At 57.9% G+C, this 18,061-nt stretch overlaps 1 protein-coding gene across 1 annotated transcript in view; it reads left to right on the forward strand.

Moving 5' to 3' along the window:
- TMEM255B (transmembrane protein 255B) overlaps nt 1-18,061 on the forward strand; it is a 39,680-nt gene that overhangs the window by 14,553 nt on the left and 7,066 nt on the right. Inside the window, exons 4-7 of the mRNA XM_045060257.1 lie at nt 4,856-4,945; nt 13,267-13,347; nt 15,600-15,685; nt 16,808-16,967. Coding sequence (XP_044916192.1) covers nt 4,856-4,945; nt 13,267-13,347; nt 15,600-15,685; nt 16,808-16,967 — 417 coding nt within the window. The remainder of the gene's footprint in view (nt 1-4,855; nt 4,946-13,266; nt 13,348-15,599; nt 15,686-16,807; nt 16,968-18,061) is intronic.

The raw sequence follows: 18,061 nt of genomic DNA on the forward strand, positions 1-18,061 counted from the left end.
CTTGCTTTTTCCTCTTGTTTTCTTAGTTTAGCTAAAGATTTGTCAACTTTATTGATGTTTTCAAAGAACATTGATTGTCTTTCTTTTCCCCCTGCGTCTTTTTTCTCTGTGTTAACCTTTATAATTTCCTTTCTTTTGCTGGCTTCAGGCTTCGTTTGCTCTCCTTTTTCTAGTTCTTTAGGGCGGGAGGCAGCTGATCTGAGAGCTGTCTTCTTTTTCAGTGTGTGTGTTTACCACTGTGAGTTCCCGGAGAGCCTCAACCGCACCGGAGTGGGGCCCCGGTGTGCTTTCATTTCATCCTGTTCACCCCAAACTGGTGTGCAGTCCCCCTGGTGACTTCTTCTTTGACCCATCGGTTGTTTAAGGGTATGATGTTTGGTTTCCACATATTTGGACTTTCCATCCATGATTAATTTCTACCCCATCCGTGTGGTTGGGGGAGGAAGTTATGGACAGCAGGAGTATGGATGGAGGACACATGAAGTCCAGCCTGGGGTCATGGGGGAGGCAGGGTGGTCTGCGTGGTGACGTGCACTGGAGCCTGCGGTGTCCCCAGCAGGAGGACCCCAGTCAGGACTGGAGGCAGACAGTACGAAGGGGCTGAGGGACATCTGGACGATGGATGTGGGAACAAAGAATACCTGGGGATGAGGAACACTTGGGGACAAGAGACACAGGGAGGATGGACGTGGGGACAAGGGACCCGTGGTGAGGGATAGCCTAAGAGTCCTGACTCCCTGCTTGGGGTGTTGGGACTGCCTCAGGGCTCCCTGGTGAAGGCCTGGTGACATTCTCCTTGGCAGATGGTGTCCCTGCCAGCCGCATCCATGTGACGCTCCTGGGCGTCAGAATGCGCCCCTCCACCTGCACTGGGGGCCATCTTCCACCTGGCCCTTGTCATTAATGCCCCCTCCGCCAGCACAGACATCTCTCCCAGACCGTGGGCCCAATGGCTCTGCCTCTTCCATGTCCCCTGGATGCCACCATCAGACCAGCCCCTTGCCCTGCACCAGGCCCCACCCTGGTCATCACCTGCCTGGGTCGCTGTCACCAGGAGCTAACTGTCCCCTTTCTACCTGCCCCAGTTCAGCCCCCACAGCCAGAGGGCTCTCACGCCCCAGGGTAGGCCTTCTCAGATCCTCCGGGCGAGACCCCGACCCCTTGCTCCCTTGGCAGCCCTGACTCACTGGGTCTGTCTTATCCTTGGATGAGAGGCCTGCCCACCTGGTGACAACCTTCCCACCTGGTGACAAGCTCACACCCACTGTTTTCCCGATTTCCATGTTATCAACATGACCTTATCTACTGGTATTTGGTTTTTAATCTGCCTTCCCTGTTTCGACGTAAACTCAGAGCCCCGTGGAGATGTGAAGGTGACCTTCCCCCTTCCCAGGAGAAGGGCCCTGCAGGGCAGTGAGACCTGTTCCCTTCTGTCCCTGAGGGAGTAACAGCTTCCATGCAAAGTCTGTCTGTGTGGTGGCCTCTGTCTGTGTGGAGAGTGATGTGGCTTGTGTCCCCCCAAGGCGTGATGAGTTCTGCCTCCCTGTCCTTACTGGCACCTGACAGACCAGAGACCCACAGGGCATCTCTAAGAGAGCTCTTCCGTCACTGTTCTGGAACACTTCCTACTTCCAGCCCGAACGTTGGAGGAGAGAACGTCCAACATCTTTCCCACCATGATCTCCTGGACCTGGGGGCTGACGCACTAGAGGATCTCAGGCAGTGCCACCCCCGATCTCACTGCACTTTATCCTGTGTGTGGTCACGCTAGCACTTGACTTACCGAGTGTGTGTGATCACGCTGGCACTGAATTTTAACTTTCAGGAGCAGTGGGCAGAAAGACAAGGTCAGTTGAAAGGTGATGAGGATATTCAAATGGTGGGGACAGCTTGTACAAGACCAAACCATGTTTTGTAAGTCTGGATGATTGAGGGCAGTCAGGCAATGTCAGAGGACACTACACATCTTGTGCTTCTGCGAAGTTCTGGGTGAAATCAGGTGGGGTGTCAGGGAGGCCTCTCAGCTGTCCAGGACTCTGGCCAGGCTGCTGCCGCCTCAGAGCTGGTCGCATGGCCAGGAGGGGGAGTGTGATGTTCTCTGAAGGGCCATCAAGTTGGTGCATGACGAGCTTGCTGGGATAGCAGTCCCCACAACGCTTTGCTTGCACATGCACAGTGAGAGAAGTAGCAGGGCCACTTCTGGAAGCTTCTCAGACAATGGGCAAGTGCTTGGTGGATGCCCTGGGGCAGCACCGGAGCTGGAGTATGGGTGCACAGGGCAGGCAGACACCCACTCCCGACCACACACCCTGCCGGGCTCTAGGAGAGTCCTCTGTGGGGACAGCCAAGGCTGCCTGGGACCCCAGAGTGCCATGGGCCAGCAGAGCTCGGTGTCCAGGACAAAGCAGGAGCCTGGGAGGCATTTGCTGGCGGAACGGCTCTCCTTGCTTTTGGACTTGTCAGAGTCTGACTCCTTCCTGAGTTCACCGGCCACTCAGGAGGTCTGGCAGGCAGGTAGGAGGCTGCATCCTGGGATTGCAGCGTGGCTAGCCCTCCCTGCAGCTGACAGTAATGTCACAGATGTCAGGACTGGGAGGACATGTGCTAAGTGACTCTGGGTTCTAAGGTGATCCTGTTCATCTTTGAGTCTGTTTTCCGTTGGCCCCCTGGCTGGGGATTCTGCGCAAGGAGAATTGGAGGCAGCAAGTGGCAGGGACGGACTCCCGGCTGATGTAGCCTTGGGGTTCAGGCCTTTAGGAGGGACCCTACCTGGGCAAGGGCCAGGACATCCCTCTGGGGGTGGCAGGACTGTCAAAGCTTGAAGACTCAGCAGTCAAATTAGGTGAAAACTTTTCATTTTTTTTGGAAAGTGAGGTGCTGGGAAATTTGAAAGCTGCCATCTGAATCGTTTATATATGTTTTAATGCATTTTTCCACAACAGCAGTACAAATGCAGGAGAGTTCCGTCAGTACAGTTTCTGCAAATGATGTTCACGTGACTTTACACACCCATCCTTTTACTTGTGTGCAGTGGTTTCCCCAAGGAAGCGACCAGTGTCTTCTCCTTCCCCAGCAGAATGAAGGAAGTGCTTTTTTCTTTGGCTACCTTTGCGGTGGGCGTGGCAGGTGGGCAGCCCCTGCCTGGTCTCACACCCTCCCCCCGCCCCCCCAGAACTTGGCTTGTTTTTCCAGGGCCTTCCAGTGCCCTCAGGGTAAGGCGAGTCCTCCCTGTCTGTGCCCCAGGGTGCTGGGTTGACGCCTGGTACTATGGAGGGGGGGTGGTTAGTTCTCAGTGCGGGGGAGGCACTGTGGTCTGGTTGTTGCTGAGTCAACAGCCGAGCTGTTGTGCAGAACAGTGGTGTTAACACTGCAGCTTCTGTGGGGTAATAGTTCTTCGTTGTGCAGATGAACAGGCAGGGCTTTCTGCACACCTCCCCTCGGGGCCTCAAATTCTCTGTCAGTTCATCACAAAATGTCACAAGTGTCAGACCGTGAGGAACAGCCAAGGACCTCTGTTGGTTTTGTCACGTCTACCGGCCACACCAGAGAGGCAGGCTGCGGGGACGCATGGCAAGAGTGAGTGGGAGCCAACACCTCTGAGTCCAGGTGGGGAAATTGAGGACCAGACAGTCACCAGTTCAGAGACCCCCAAAGGACTTGGGCACAGCCCCAATTTGCAACATCAGGGGACCGTTTCCACCGGGCTCTGGTAGGGCTGGCGGCTGAGAGCGGGCCCAATTCCCTGCACCTCAGAACAGCAGCTGTGGGGGGTGGGGCCTGGCACCCCGCCACACTGTCCTCTGGAGTGTCAAGCCAGCTCCCTGCGCCTTGTTGAACAAAATGGACAGAGGGGGAGCTGGTTGCGTGGAGCCGTGGCCAGTGAGCCTGACTGCGCTGCCCAGAAGCAGCTCAGATGTGTGGGAGGAAGCACCCTGAGTGACTTGGGGGACAGTCTGGGGCCTGTTTCCAAGGCTGGAGACCCAGAGGACTGCTCACAAACACTGGGCACTGCTTATAGTTTGCTGGTCACAAGGGGTGGGTAGTTCCAAGTTGCTTTATGCAGAATCCTGGACCCAGGAAATAAATACGCTGCCGTGGGTCATGTGGGCGGGGTTCTTGCTGCTGGAAAGGAGTTGCAGGTGACAAGGCTGTTGCAGTGGTTTGGGCGGTGACAATACTTGGGGAATCTCAGGGGAACAACACGTGGGAATTCTTTGTACTATGTTTGCTACCTGTTATGGGAAGTTTAAAATTATTTCACAAAGATAGTTTAAAATATGTAGAGAAAGTGGCCGACAATGGGAAGAAAGGTTTCTTCAGCTAAGAGAGATGTGGCTGGAAACAGCAGCGAGCCTGCGGTAGCCAGCAGATGGCTGACACTTAGAAAATGAAAAGGAGGCGTCGCTTGGGTATAAGGAGGTGCTAGGCCTTTGGAGTGAAAACTGGCAAAGCCTCGTTATGGACGAGGTGGCGTTTCTCAGACCATAAGGCGCGCAGACCTGAACGTGTCCTGTCTGAACGTGAGGGGTCTGTCCCGCAGAGACGCCCACCCAGAAACCCAGATTCAACACGGATCCTATTTAGGGTCGTTGTGGCAGAATTTGTAATAGCAAAAAGCTGCAGACAGTCTGATAATCTGATTATTCATGAGGGGGTGTGCGGAGGACCCGGGGTCCCATCTCCCACCACAGCGTGGAAGAACCAGCAAGAACGCAGCCCGCGGGCCGGGCTGAGTCATGGGGCGGTGGGAGCGGCGGTGGGCCCGGGGCGGCGGGGTGGGACTCGGGCAGCTGGCATCTGGAGGACTGTATCGGGAGTGTGTAACGCCCACTCGCTTCTCTGCCCTCTGCCCCAGCTGGTCGCGGCCATCGTGTTCATCAGCTTCGGCGTGGTGGCGGCCTTCTGTTGCGCCATCGTGGACGGCGTGTTTGCTGCTCGGCACATAGTGAGTGTCCCTTCCTCCATTTTGTTCTCCGTCACTATTGGGGTTTGAAAATATCTACAGAAGCAAAATTTCATGTTGCAGAACTCAGCTCACTGACCTTCTGGGTCCTCCCTCCCTGGGTCTGCCAACCGCTCTCTCTGCCTTGTTGGCTTTTCCTCATTCTCTGCAAAACTGACCCAGCACATGCACACACACACATGGACAAACACACACGTGTGTGCATGCACACTCATGTGCATGCATACACACTGATGGTCACACACATGCACACACATGCACATGGACACACGCACACACATGCACACACTCATGGACACACACATGTGCATGCACACTCACACACTGATGGTCACACGCATGCACTCACATACGTACACATGCACACGGATGCATGCACACTCGTGGGCACACGTGCACACACTCAGGTGCGTGCACATACTCATAGGTACACACACAGTGCCCTCACACACTCATGTGCAGTAGTTCAAGTATGTGTCTTGAGGGGTGATGTTGGCATTTTCTCACTGGCACTGTAGCTGTGAGACCCTTATGCTTGTTTCATCTCCGTGTGGACGCCTGAGTGGGCGAGTCCTTCATAGGGGCTGAGGGCCCAAGTGTGAGAGTCCTTGGCAGTGGCTGAGGACGGGGCCACACCAGGCGCACGCCCTGGGACCTGGGAAGTCCAGCTTGTTCTACTTGGAGCAAGCAGGTTCCGAGTGAGGGAGAGAGCCAGGCCACGGAACGAGGAGCATAGAAATAAATACTCGAGTATGCTGAAGTCAGTCAAGGCGGCCAAGGCAAATGTGGAATCCGTTGTCCAATTACGTAGGACATTTTCCTAAACCAGTCTGTATGTTTAGAAAAGCTTTGTTACAATGTCAGGAAATGGCTCTTGTTTCAAACTGGGCAGGTGGAAGTGAGATTTTTCCGCCAACCTGGGGGCCCAGCAGAGACAGCGTTATACCCTCAGCCGAAGCCTGACCTGCATTTCTTTCTGAACACCTGTCACGGGCAGCTGCCTTTGACCTTGGACTCTGGACTCAGGAGGTGGTGGGTTGGTGCTGCGTTGACCTCTGCGGGGCAAGCCGTCCACCTTCCTGGCACCCTGTCCTGCTAAAGGACTCTGAACAGCTGGTTGTTCCCCCAGAACCCCTGACACATTTACGGCCTGAGGGCGATGGGCTGGGAGCAGACACACTTCACGTTCCTTCTGCCTGGCTGCCTTGAGCTCGCCAGTAAGCCCCCCACTCGGTGAGCCCCATGACGGTGCTGTCACCGAGTGCCATGTCCCCATAAATTCTCATGTCGAGACCTGGCTTCCAGGGGGATGGTGTTCGGGGTGCAGCTTTGAGAGGTCACGAGGTGGAGCGTTTGTACAGGGGCCTGTAATGCTCCCCGGCCCCTCCTCCTCATGGGTGAGCACACACTGTCCCTGAACCCGGAGGGGGCCCCCCCACACACTGGATCTGGCAGCCCCTCCTGACCGTGGACTTCCAGCCGCTGTGCTGTGAGAAGCAAATTGTTTATTGTTTACCCCCTCCCCTCCCTGCCAGTTTATAGTATTTTATTGTAACAGCTCGCGTGGACGAACAAAAATTGGTCCAAGAGTGGCGTGCTGCCGGGGGGCTCCCCAGGGCCGAACAAAGCCCCTGGCGGGGTGGTGGGGGGGGGTGGCCCCTCTTGGGCCTCTGTGGAACGTTTGTGCCTCTGCCGTCAGATGCAGGCGCAGGAAGAGTGAGACAGAGAGCATCACGGCTGAGCCGCCCAGGACAGCCCTGGCCTGCACAGGTGGCCAGGCATCTGTGGGTCCTGAGTGACCCCGGGCCGTGAGGACCCGCTGGTGCCTGGAAGGGGCACAGGCCGGAGCCTGACCAGAGCCCCATGGTCGTCCCCGCCCCGGGTGTTCACCGGCATTTGTTAGGTCTTTACATTTATAGCACTTTTTAGGAGTCTCTGTATGTGTACTTTGTCCCAGACTTCTGCTTTTTTTTATTTCTGGAAAGATCACTTGAACTGTGAGTCCCTGACCAGTATTTGCTGCCATGGTTCTGGCGTGCTGCTTGGTTAGCACAGAAAGCGTATCCTCCGATGCAAATCCAGTATTCGTTTCCAAGCCTGTTGCTGATGTCAGCAGGTCGTGCTGGACGGGAGACCTGGCCTTCTGCAATGCCCTCCAGCCATCAGCACCCGCCGAGGGCTCCCCAAGCCAGGACGCAGGGATGGGTGGACAGAAAGCCTCTTGGGGCTCAAAACAGGCCTGCCAGGGGGTGATCGTCTCAAGGCCTTCTCAGGAGGAAACCCCACGTGTGCCCTCAGAATGCAGCTCTGTGGGGAGTGCCCCGGAGACAGATGCCCATCTGCTCAGTGACGAGCTGGTCAGTTTAGAAACGTCTAGCAGACAGTGCTTCTCAACATGGGCCCCACCCTGGGGCAGACAGAGGAGTGAGTGGTGTCTGTCTGGGCCTGGCCGCACTTTTGTGCTGGTCTCTCTGTTCCAGGTGTTTCCTGGGTAATGAGGCCCATTCACACAGTGGCATCCGGTACAAAGAGTTAATCGCAGTTTTCTCCTGGCACGTCGGCGGGTCAGGTCTTCAGTAGGCCCAGACAGGGGGCGATATGTCTGATGCTGTGGAGAACGGCGTCCCTCGTGGGGCAGAGGGCAGAGCATGCCAGGGAAGGGTCAGCAGGCTTCCGCCGGGGGCTTCGTGCAGAGCCCGGGTGGTTGTGAGGGCGCCCTCCCCAGCGGGGCCCAGCTCTCCGCTCCACAGGCCTTGGCGGGTCAGTGTGCCACTCTGCCCACTAAGCCAGGTGCTACCAGCCTGGAGGCCTCAGGAGTGTGTGTGGAAGCGTCCCGAGTGTAAATATCCCCTTGTCAAAGTTCTTTCCCTTCTAAAAATGCACAATTAACATCTCTTGAGAAGAAGATGTGATGATCCCATTGTGGTGTGAGTGTCCCTCTGCTTCCAGGAAGGACAGGGAACCCTGAGAGGCAACCACCCCATCCTATGAGCCAGCATGCTGGCAGACGGAGGCTGGCACTTGGCCCCCTTGGCCATAGGCCCAAGTCACCAACACAACAGAAAGTAGAGCCTCACGGCAGCAGGATGTGTGACCGTGGCAAGGACCCCAGTCGCGGCCTGAACTGTGACACAGAAGCGGCTGTCCCCATCCCTGCCCTACACGCAATCTTCAAGCACGTCCTTACGGAACAACAAGACCCAGAGGCAGATGCTTAATAATAAAGGCAAATAAAGTGGAAATTTAGGAGCTGGGGGACCCTCTGGCCTGCCTGAGTCCTGCCCGCCATGCGGGACCTGCCTCCATCCTGAGGAACAGGGCTCCCCAAGGCCTTGACCTGGGTGGCAGGGAGCACATTTCTGCCTGAGGCCCAACACGGGGACACTCTCTGTGCTTGTTCTGTGCGATGGGACGTCCATTTCCAGCAGTGAGGACCCATCTCCCGAGGGGCAGCTCAGCTCAGCCTTCCTGCCGTCAGAAGAGGCAGCATTGACTCAGGAAGGTGGAAAGGGTCTTGTGCCCGAGGTTGGCCCTAGGGGGCTCCAGGTGCCTGGGCCCCCTCCAGTGCACTGCACCCCCATGGCCCGAGCCTCTGCCGAGAGGGCCCATTGGCCGCGGAGCCGGTGGAAGTCGGGCCAGCTTCCTACTTGTGAGGGGGGTGCTCCTCTCCCAGGGAGTGGATGAGGATGAATAGAGTCATGGGTCCTGGTAGGGCCACGTGAAGGAAGGACCACCCTTTCCTGGGCAGACTGTGTTCCTTCCGTTGAAACAAGGTGTGGACATTTCGGAAACCACAGGCAGAGTCTGGCCAGAGGGTTTCACGTGACCAGTCTTTTTTTCCCTCTATTTTTCCCTCTATTAAAAACAAAGCCAGTAAAAGCTGGGTTTTACTGAGAAGGGTTACGGGGTGTTGAAGATGGGTGTCTTCCCTCGGCTCCAGTCCCTGCCTGGCTGCTGACCCGGGGGAGAGTGGGGCCAGGGGAGCGTGGTGAGGGTGGCTGGACACACCTTTTTTTGTCCGGAAAGGAGCCCAGGCAGTGTGACGGATGGCTCTGGGTCCCCAGCTCCCTGCGGGGCAGAACGGGCTGGGGAGGGGGGCAGGGGTCCAGACTCAGGACCTTCACCTCTGCCCTCAAAAGGCAAAGCACTCAGCATTCTCTGTCCTCAGTGTGTCCTACATACATTTTAAGGTTTCTTAGTTTTTTTTTTTTTTAAACTGCTGCACCTGGTGTTAATCCTGGGCTATCCCACGTGTGACTTACAGAACTCTGTTCTTTCCACTTTTCTCCAAGTTTGAAATTATTTCCAAACAAAAGATTTCAAAAACGCCAGGACCAGGTGCACGTCCTCATTGTCCCGGTCTGGTGTGGCTGTCCCAGCCTCTGCAGAGCTCGGGCTCCACCACACGCTGAGGGGTCACTGAGCCCCCCGCACGTGACGTGAGGGCCTCCTCCCCACAGCCTCCCTCGCACACTCCTGCTCATTTATTCCTTAGCTCGGTTTTCTGCCTTCCTCTGGCTGCACACGGCCAGCGTCTGAGGGCCGGCCCGTCCCCACTCACGGGGCATGTGCACCGGGGAAGACGTGAACAAGGGTATGAAGGAGCTGAGTTTCCAGGTTGAAAATGTCCAGCCTGACTCTGCAGGGTGGAGAGTGATTGTCTAACAGGCTAACAGGTGAAAAAACCAATTCACCAAAGGCTCTTTCCTACCCGCTTTTTTTTTTTTTTTTTGAGAGAGAGAGAGGGCATGTGCATTGGTGGGGGAAGGGCAGAGAGAGAGAGAGAGAGAGAGAGAATCCTAAGCGGGCTCCACACCAAGCCTGATTTGGGGCTCGAACCCACGACCATGGGATCGTGGACTGAGCTGAAATCAAGATGGAGCCCCCAAGGTGCCCCTCTTTCCTAGAAACTTGTAACCGGCTTCCAGCACTTCTCAAAATTATGATTTTGAGATGCCAACACTGGGGGACAAAATGTGGGGAAAACGTGACCAGGATGACAGGACGTGGTGCCGGGTGTGGTGCAGAGGCCCAGCGACACTAGGCCTGCAGGACTCACCTGGTCGCTGTGGCTCCTCCGCGTGGCACACGTCTGGTCTGACACACATATGAACAGTGACCGTGTGACTGGACCTTGGGGACTGGTGTCACCACCAGGTCGGACCCAGCCTCACCTCGGTCCACGTCTGGCTCATGTTCTCTGTTGCAGGCTCCCTCCCTGTGCACTCGCTCTTGCTCCTGAGCTGAGCCCCTAGGGCTTGGGGGCGGGAGATGGCTTCTGGAACCCCGGTTTCCGAGTGAAAATCCCAGCCCTGCCGTGTGCATGGGAGTCTCCCGGCCTTGCCTCCCACTCGGCACTCATTGGAGAGAAAGTCCTTTCAAAACCACTTGCTTCCCAAGGGGAGCTCTCTATGCAGCTGCAGGCGTGAGCAGAGAAGGCATGTCCTCCCTCGGTCTCTGTCTTTCTCAGATGAGTGGGACTTCTGGAAGGTCGCCCCTGGCAGGACATCTGTCAGCTGTCAGCCCACCTGTTTCCACCCAGAGGGGCCTCCGGCAGGTCTTCTGGGCTGCTGGACTCATGGCTCTGGTCCACCACGGGGGCCATGGCAGATAATGGGGTCAAGACAGACTTCTCTCTAGCACAACCACTTTGCGGTTGCCCCAGAGTGTTTAGTTTAGTGCTGGTTTGGGACACCTGCAGGGACTGGACACACTGCGCTGATGGTAGGGGGCGTGGTGTCCTTCTCCTCCTGCTGGCCCCGGTGCCTCTGTTCACAGCTGCTCACCAAAGTCCTGCCCTGCCAGGCATGCTAGAGGCTGGGGCGGCACATTAGGTCTGTGGCCATGTGGCCTCTGCCATGGCTACTGAGTTCAGCTGCTACAGCACAGAAGCAGCCACAGACGATATGCAGACAAATGTGCATGGCTGTGTGCCAATAAAACTTTATTTACAAAATCGGGTGGTGGGCCAGTCATGGCCTGAAGGCCACTGTGTCCCCCTACAGGAGACACACGGGGTTTTAACTGAACTTTAGTGACTTAGAGTCTCATGTTAGTATGTGGAGGGTCTTAACACTAATTTACGTAGAATGGTCAAGAAATAAAAACCGTGTCATAGTGGTCTTTTTTGGTTTTTAAAGTTTACTCATTTATTTTGAGAGAGAGAGAGAGAGAGAGAGAGAGAGAGGATCCCAAGCAGATTCCACACTATTAGCACAGAGCCCGACGTGGGGCTCAAACTCATGAACCGTGAGATTATGACCTGAGCTGAAATCAAGAGTCGGATGCTCAACCAACAGCCACCCGGCGCCTCTCAGTGGTCTTCCTGAACACCCACTGCCCCTTTTCCTGGGCCAGAATGACGCTGACTCCGGGCTCTGGCCCCAGAGAAATGCTATTTCCAGTGTGATCGTAAATTCGGAGAAGTCTTTGTGGCAGGTGGAACTAAAATGGTCGCAGTTGTATTTAATTTGAACTATTAAGAATTTTTTCACCCTGATTGGACACTGAAGGTCAGACAGGAAATGAAACCAGCCACTGGTGCTTCTGTGTTAGCAAGAGGATTTGCGGCCAACTCCAAGTCTCACACCAGCTCTCCGTGTCTGTCTTAATGAGGTGCGGAGCCAGGAGCCACCGCGGCCTGGGAGTCTGTGCCCCTGGAGCCCTTGTGCGTGGCGGCCTCAGTAGGCGGCCTTCGGGAGGTGATCAGGGCCAGGTGAGGCCCCCCTTGTGGGATTCCTGTCTGTAGAGAGAGACCAGAGCCCACGGCCTGCCCGGTGAGGACAGGGTGGGAAGAGGCTGCCACCACGAGGGCTGTCAGAAAAAATGTCTGCTGTTCAAGCCTCTGCGACTTGCTACTGGGCCCAGCCGACTGAAGCAGGAGCAATGGTGGGATGTCCCCAGGCCGGCGGCCAGGCCTCGAGGGGGCTGGACTGGGACCTGGACAGGGTAGCCCATGTGTCTGACCCTTCCAGACTCAGAAAGGGCGTTTCCCTGTGGTTGTCGGCGGGAGGAAGGGCACCAGTCTAGCAGAGCCAGCAGGATGCCACTGTCACTCGGTGCTGCCGGTGCTGAGAGTCACTGGGACACTGAGCCAAAGCTGCTGGAATGAGGCCCTGTTGGCATGACATCCCAAAGGGAGGGGCCAAGCAGAATCGGCAGGTGCCTGGGGGTGAGGGGGGCTCAGGGGCTGCAGGCCCATCACCGCTGCTCACCGCGGGGCCTCAGGGCACCAGCCCCTCTACCCTGCCCCCTGCACAGCCCCATTGTCCGCCCGGCCCCCATCTGCTGTGCTCTGTGTCTGTCTCCCTTGGGCTGCTCAGCGCGTCCAGACGGGCCTAGTGTGCGGGCCCCATCCTCATCTGTTGCCTGCAGTATGGTCCCTGGTGGTTTCTACGCTCATCTTGGGTCAGAGATGGGAGTGCACTGGGAAGTAAGAACGGGTGTGAGGCCCTAACTGTGCACCTCACCAGTCGCACAGGCTCCCGGGCCTCACCGGTCTCTGCCACAGCGGGTACAGGTGCCTTGTCACCTGGAGGGTGTGTCTCCTCCAGCAGTCAGCTGGGGACGGGGCCTGTATCTAACCCCAGTACCATCAGAGTCTGGCTCCGCATCTGCTCTGTGAATGCTGGGCACAGACTTGTGGATGGAAAATTGAACAGGGCCATAGGTAGGCGTGTATGCAGTGGTTGGTGGATGGAGGAAAGGATGGAGGGACAGAGAGAAGAAGCAGGGAGGGGGAGCGGGAGGGCAGGGAGGAGGAAGGGTGGGGTGGAAGAGGGCAGGGAGAAGGAGGGAAGAGTGGAGGGAGGGCGGGGAGAAGGGGGTGGGGTGGTGGCAGGAATGGTTGAATGGATGGTCAGGTCAAGGACTGGGTGGGTAAGTGAATTAACAAGAATCCTTTTTTCTCCCTTCCTAATAGAAAACAAATGTTTTGTTTTAGAGAAAGAGGCAGGCACCAAGGAGTGTCCTTGTTCAGGGCAGAGGACTGCACCTCAAAATGTCCGGCAGCCGCCTCCTCTCGGCTGCCCGTGCGATGCTGGTGGTGGGGGGAGGGGGACGTGTCAGCCCAGCCTTCCGGGCAGGTGTGTGCCCCCCAAGGCATCTACTCTGGTGTCCTGGACACAGTGGCCCAGCTGCCCTGCAAGAAGCCGTGGCATCTCCCACTCTGTGGCCCCTGCCTGGCAGACTCCAGTGGCTTCCTTAGGCTCAGAGCCTGGGGCGGATGGGTCTGAAATAGCCAATGGCCACCCCTGGCCCAGGGATGAACCTCCTCTATTGCTCTCGTGTGTCTTTGTGTCTAGGAGCCCAGGCCGCTGGCTGCGGGAAGATGCCAGTTTTTCGCCAGTGAGGTGGGTTATGTGCACGACGCCTACCAGACAGAGGTATGTAAGGCAGGGGTCCGTGAGCTTTCGCTGTGCTAATCCGGGTCCCCCAGGCATTCTGTGCCCCAGGCCGGGGTCTGGATGCACAGCCTCCTGACTGCCACTCTCTGTGAGCACCCGCGCTCTGTTCCAGCCAGCGCTGGCATTTCATGCATCGCACCCCTGGGGGGGGTCGCAGCTGCTGGCCATCTCGTGCAGGACGCACAGCAAGCTAGCAGCCCTGTCTGGGCGGGTGTGGCACTGTTAACAGCTGCAAAGCACAGTTGGGTCGGCTGCATTTACCTTGGCTGAGAGGCTGGTCCCTGGGCCACTCCCCATGCATGAGACACCAGGAACAAGAGTGCAGGATGGACGGCATGCCCTCCCTCTCAGGCCAGCCCCGGCAGCCGTCTTGCCCCAGCTCTGCATGAATGCATCAGCTGCACTGAGCACGGCCTCCCAAACTGTGCAAATGTCCAGGAGGAGCTGAGAGCCTGGACCACACACCTGGCCAGGCCCCCACGTGGCTTGTGCAGGCTCCTCGACCTCGGGGCCTGGAGGGTCCCTGCTGCCCCTCCAAGGGGACAGCATTTTTCTCCAAAGGCTGACCCCAGCCTTCCTGGCCTTTTGCCTGGCGGGGGAAGCCCAGGGACTCATCCTGTCCGAGGGCATCATGGGGCTCTCCAGGCCCTACCCGTGCACCCCACCCATCCACAGACACTTCAGCCGGCCGCCCTTCCTGCTCCCTTCTACTCCTGGCGTCAGGGAGAGGCAGGACCCCTTCCTGAATCCCATCAGTCAGGCTTCTGAGGACAGGCCCACGTGTCCGGGGCTTGCCCCTTGCTCCCGACCCTCTGTCTCTTAGAACCAGCCCAGGGGCTTGAGCAAATCCTGACTCTGGGTCCTGCCTCAGGTTGTTGATTCAGTAGACACAGGATTTGCAAAGCTCCCTGAGGACTCAGGGACCCACGCTGCCCGCACGGCTCTAAACCAGGGCCGGCAGCTTGCCCCATAAAGGGTCAGTAATATTTCAGGGTTTATAGGCCAAGTGGTCTCTGTCCCAGCTACTCGACCCTGTCTCTCTGGTGTGACAGTGGCCACGGGCAAGGTGTTGTCAGAGAAGCGTGGCTATATGGAGCTTCACCTGCAAAGCAGGCAGTGGGCCAGGCTGGGCTGGAGACCCTTACTGGCTGACCAGTTCTAACCCCCGTCCCATGTGGTTGCACACTTCTTGGGAGGGGACACTTAGGGTCAGGCCTCTTGACCTCCAGATCCCCAGCCTGTGGTGCTAACCTTCCCACCAGGCACGTGCAGCCCTCCCTCCTCCCCATCAGCCTCCAGCCCTGCCCCTCCCAGGGCCCTTTTTCATTTCCAGTGAGCCTCCCTCCTGCCCTTGCTTGCACACACCAGAGCGTCCTGTGGCCTGCAGCCACAGGACCCTGAAAGGAAGTCCACAAGTCCAGTGGTTCTGGAGGTGTGGCCAAAGAGGGGCCGGGGCACCGGGGACGGTCCGAGGGCCTCTGGGGTGGGGCCCCGCTCCCTCACCTGTCCTGGGCCAGCTGAATCCTTGATGAGAGCCTGGCCCACCAGCCCTCAGCACACCATCCTCCCTCAGAAGCGTCTCCTCCCCAGATGGCACCATCTTCCCTCTGAAGGGGGGTGGTCTCCACCCCGGTTACCTCCCACGTGTGGGCGGCATGGCTGTGTCACGTGTTGAAAGCCCTGGGGGAGGGAGGAAGGCACATGGTTTTGCCTAATTTTGCTCTTTTAACATCAAGTCTCCCAACCACTTGCCATGTCTTTGCAGCAGGTGCCCAAGGGGAGGCCTCCACATGGCTTACACAGGGCTGGCGTGGCAAGGTCGGGCTGCTGGGAGCTTGTGGCCCTATGTGTGGTCACCTGGAGGTGTCCCCACCTGTCCCACCTGTCCCCACCTGGAGACGTTCCCACTTGTCCCCACCTGGAGCCGACCCACCTGTCCCCACCTGGGGTTGTCCCCACCTGTAGGCACAGAGCCTAGAGCCCTCTCTCTCTCCTTGTCCACCAGACGTTGGCTGCCTGGACTCCCTGGTGGCCAAGCCTGGTCCTCTGACCCTCCAGCAGGGGAGGGTCCTGCCACCTGCAAGCATGTGGAGGGTCAGGAAATCTGGCTCGGGAGGAGGAGATCCTGACTGACCCAGGCGCAGTGGCCGGGCCCTGGCCGCCGGGGAGGCAGCCCTGCCCACTCCAGGTCAAGGAAGGGCAGACACCTGACAAGGTCTCTCTGCTGGCAGGTCACCTGTCACTCCTTTAACGGCCAGTGCCTGCTGAAGGTGAAAAGCAGCACCTGTTACTGCTGTGACCTCTACAATTGTCAGAGGTGAGGGCTGGGGCCCAACTGGGCGGCAAGCAGTCCCTCTCCTGGCCCCTGCCCCACGCCTGTGTGAGGGAGGGGTTCTCATCTCACAGATGGGAAACTGAAGCTGCGTGGGGGGGGGGGGGAGGGACAGGGAGGGACACGGCCTCCTGCCCCATGGTTGTAGCTCTTCCTCGAGCCTGTGTGTCTGGACGCCCAAGTTCCTTAGTGCTTCCTCCCTGCTTGGCTGGGGCAGGCAGCCGGGGCGGGCTGCAGAAGGTCCCCCTTCTCTTCATCTGCGGGCAGTGGAGGACACTCATCTGTGATGTGGACTGTGAGAGCCTCCTCAGGACAGGCCCTGGGTTCTTGGCGCTCAGGCTCGCTCACATGGAGCCGCCGGTGTCCATCCTTAAGGGTCAGGCTTCCTACTAAGGCCCTGGGCACCGGTTTTGTGTTAATAGCTTGAACACCTACATTAAAACCAGCAGGCTTTCACGTCTGCTCCTTGGGGATGCCTCTCTTGAATTGCTGAAAACTCCGGGGCTTTAAGCTACAACCTTCTTCCCCCAAAGATGGTTCCCTCCCATTTCCAAGCAAGAGCGGCTAAAGCAGCACGTGTGTGGGTCACCGTCTCCACGCAGTCCTGAGGGCCCGGCTGCAGGCCCTCGGCCACAGCACCGTGGTCCAGCTACGCACAGATGGCCACAGTCCCGTGTGGGGAGGGCCAGGATGAATCCCCTGTGGGCTCACCTTCCTGTGCTCCCTGCCAAGGCAGCCGGGTACAGAGAGCTCCGTGTCAGGCCTGCTCGCTCCGAGGGTGCCCTTCTGTCTGCGCTTGTGTTTGGGGAGTGGACTTGGGTGGTCCTTCCTGCTCTTTGGGGGCCTTCCTGCTCTTTTGGGGGCCAGGCCTGCTCTTGGGAGGCCTGGGCTCTTTCCCTGGAGGGATGTCCAGATGCCCTGGGGAACAGCCTTCTCGCCATGAACTCAGGGTGCAGCTGGGCTGGTTCATGAGGGGCGGTGTCCCCCAACCCGTCCCCTGCAGCACCAACAGAGCCCGCGGGACCTTTACGGCCAAAGACTACAGCCTGTCCGGGAGCAACTCACAGGCTGTGGCACTGGCTGTGACCTGTTCCCCTCCACCTGCAGCACTGAACCTTCTCCCACCTACTACGAGTTCGTGGGCGTGAGCAGCTGTCAGGACGTGCTTCACCTGTACCGGCTACTCTGGGCCTCAGCAGTGCTGAATGTCCTGGGTGTGTTCCTGGGCATCCTCACGGCAGCTGTCCTGGGGGCCTTCAAGGACATGGTGAGTAGGGCCCCCTGGTGCTGGCCCTACGGACAGGTCGGGGCTCTGGGGCCTGTGTCCTCTGAGGTGGGCAAGGCGGGCCTCCTTATCGTCACTAACAAAGGAGGAAACGGAGGCTCATGGAAACTGCCAACTGTCTGTTAGGGCGACAGCAAGCCTTCACTGGTCGCGTCCAGAAGCAGCTACTCTAGGACATGTGCTGCCATCTAGGCAGCCTCTAGGGTGTGTGGGGACATGCCATTGGACAGCTGTAGGGCTGGGCACTAGGGTGGGCGGGGGCGGGGGCGGGGGTGGGGGCGTGCCATCCAGGAGCTGTAGGGCCGGGTGCTCCCGGCAGGGATGGGGAAGTGTGATGGGAGAGCTTTAGGGCTGGGCGCTCTGGCAGGGGTGGGGAGCCTCCCCGCAGGAAGCAGCTTACACGTGGGGCTGGGCAGTGCAGGACCCTTGTCCCCTCTTCTCCCTGAGACTGCTTGTTCCAAACTAGAATTCCTGCGCTGCTCGGCTGGCCCCTCCTGGGGCGGGTCGTCCTTGGTCGTGGAGGCATGCCATGGGGTCGCCCCCACCTCAGGTCATGGACTCCAGAGAGCACCCAACACTCATTTGAGTTGGGAAAGGGTTCCGTGCCTTCCATGCTGGCAGGAAGTGGTCTGCACAAGGTCATGGATGTTTCTATGGAAGCCCACTGAATCCCAGTGTAGCCGGTTCAAAGTGTTCAGTCTTGCCGGTTTCTGGCTAAAGAGGGCTAGATCATAGACAGGAGGTGGGGTGTGTCCACTTAGACCTTTGTCATTCCCGCAAACCTGGTGAAGGTTGATGGGCCGCCCCAGGAGGGATGTCAGCCCTGTGGGTTTTATGAAAGGGACTGGAGTTCATCAGAGTCTACAATAAAGCTGCTGGAGTGTTTTGTCGAGAATAAAATGATGCCTCGGAAGGGCCACCAGTCACAATGGGCCACAGAGCTGTGTCTACACTCCGGACAGTTCTCTCGTGCGCACCCACAGCTCTGGGGCATTGACTGAAAGAGGGGAGGTGATTCCTTAGAGGTTTACACCTACTGAGTAGTCTTATACGTCTAGTGGATTTTATAGCTTAGA

Source organism: Felis catus, chromosome A1 (assembly GCF_018350175.1).
Source record: "Felis catus isolate Fca126 chromosome A1, F.catus_Fca126_mat1.0, whole genome shotgun sequence".
NCBI lineage: Eukaryota > Metazoa > Chordata > Mammalia > Carnivora > Felidae > Felis > Felis catus.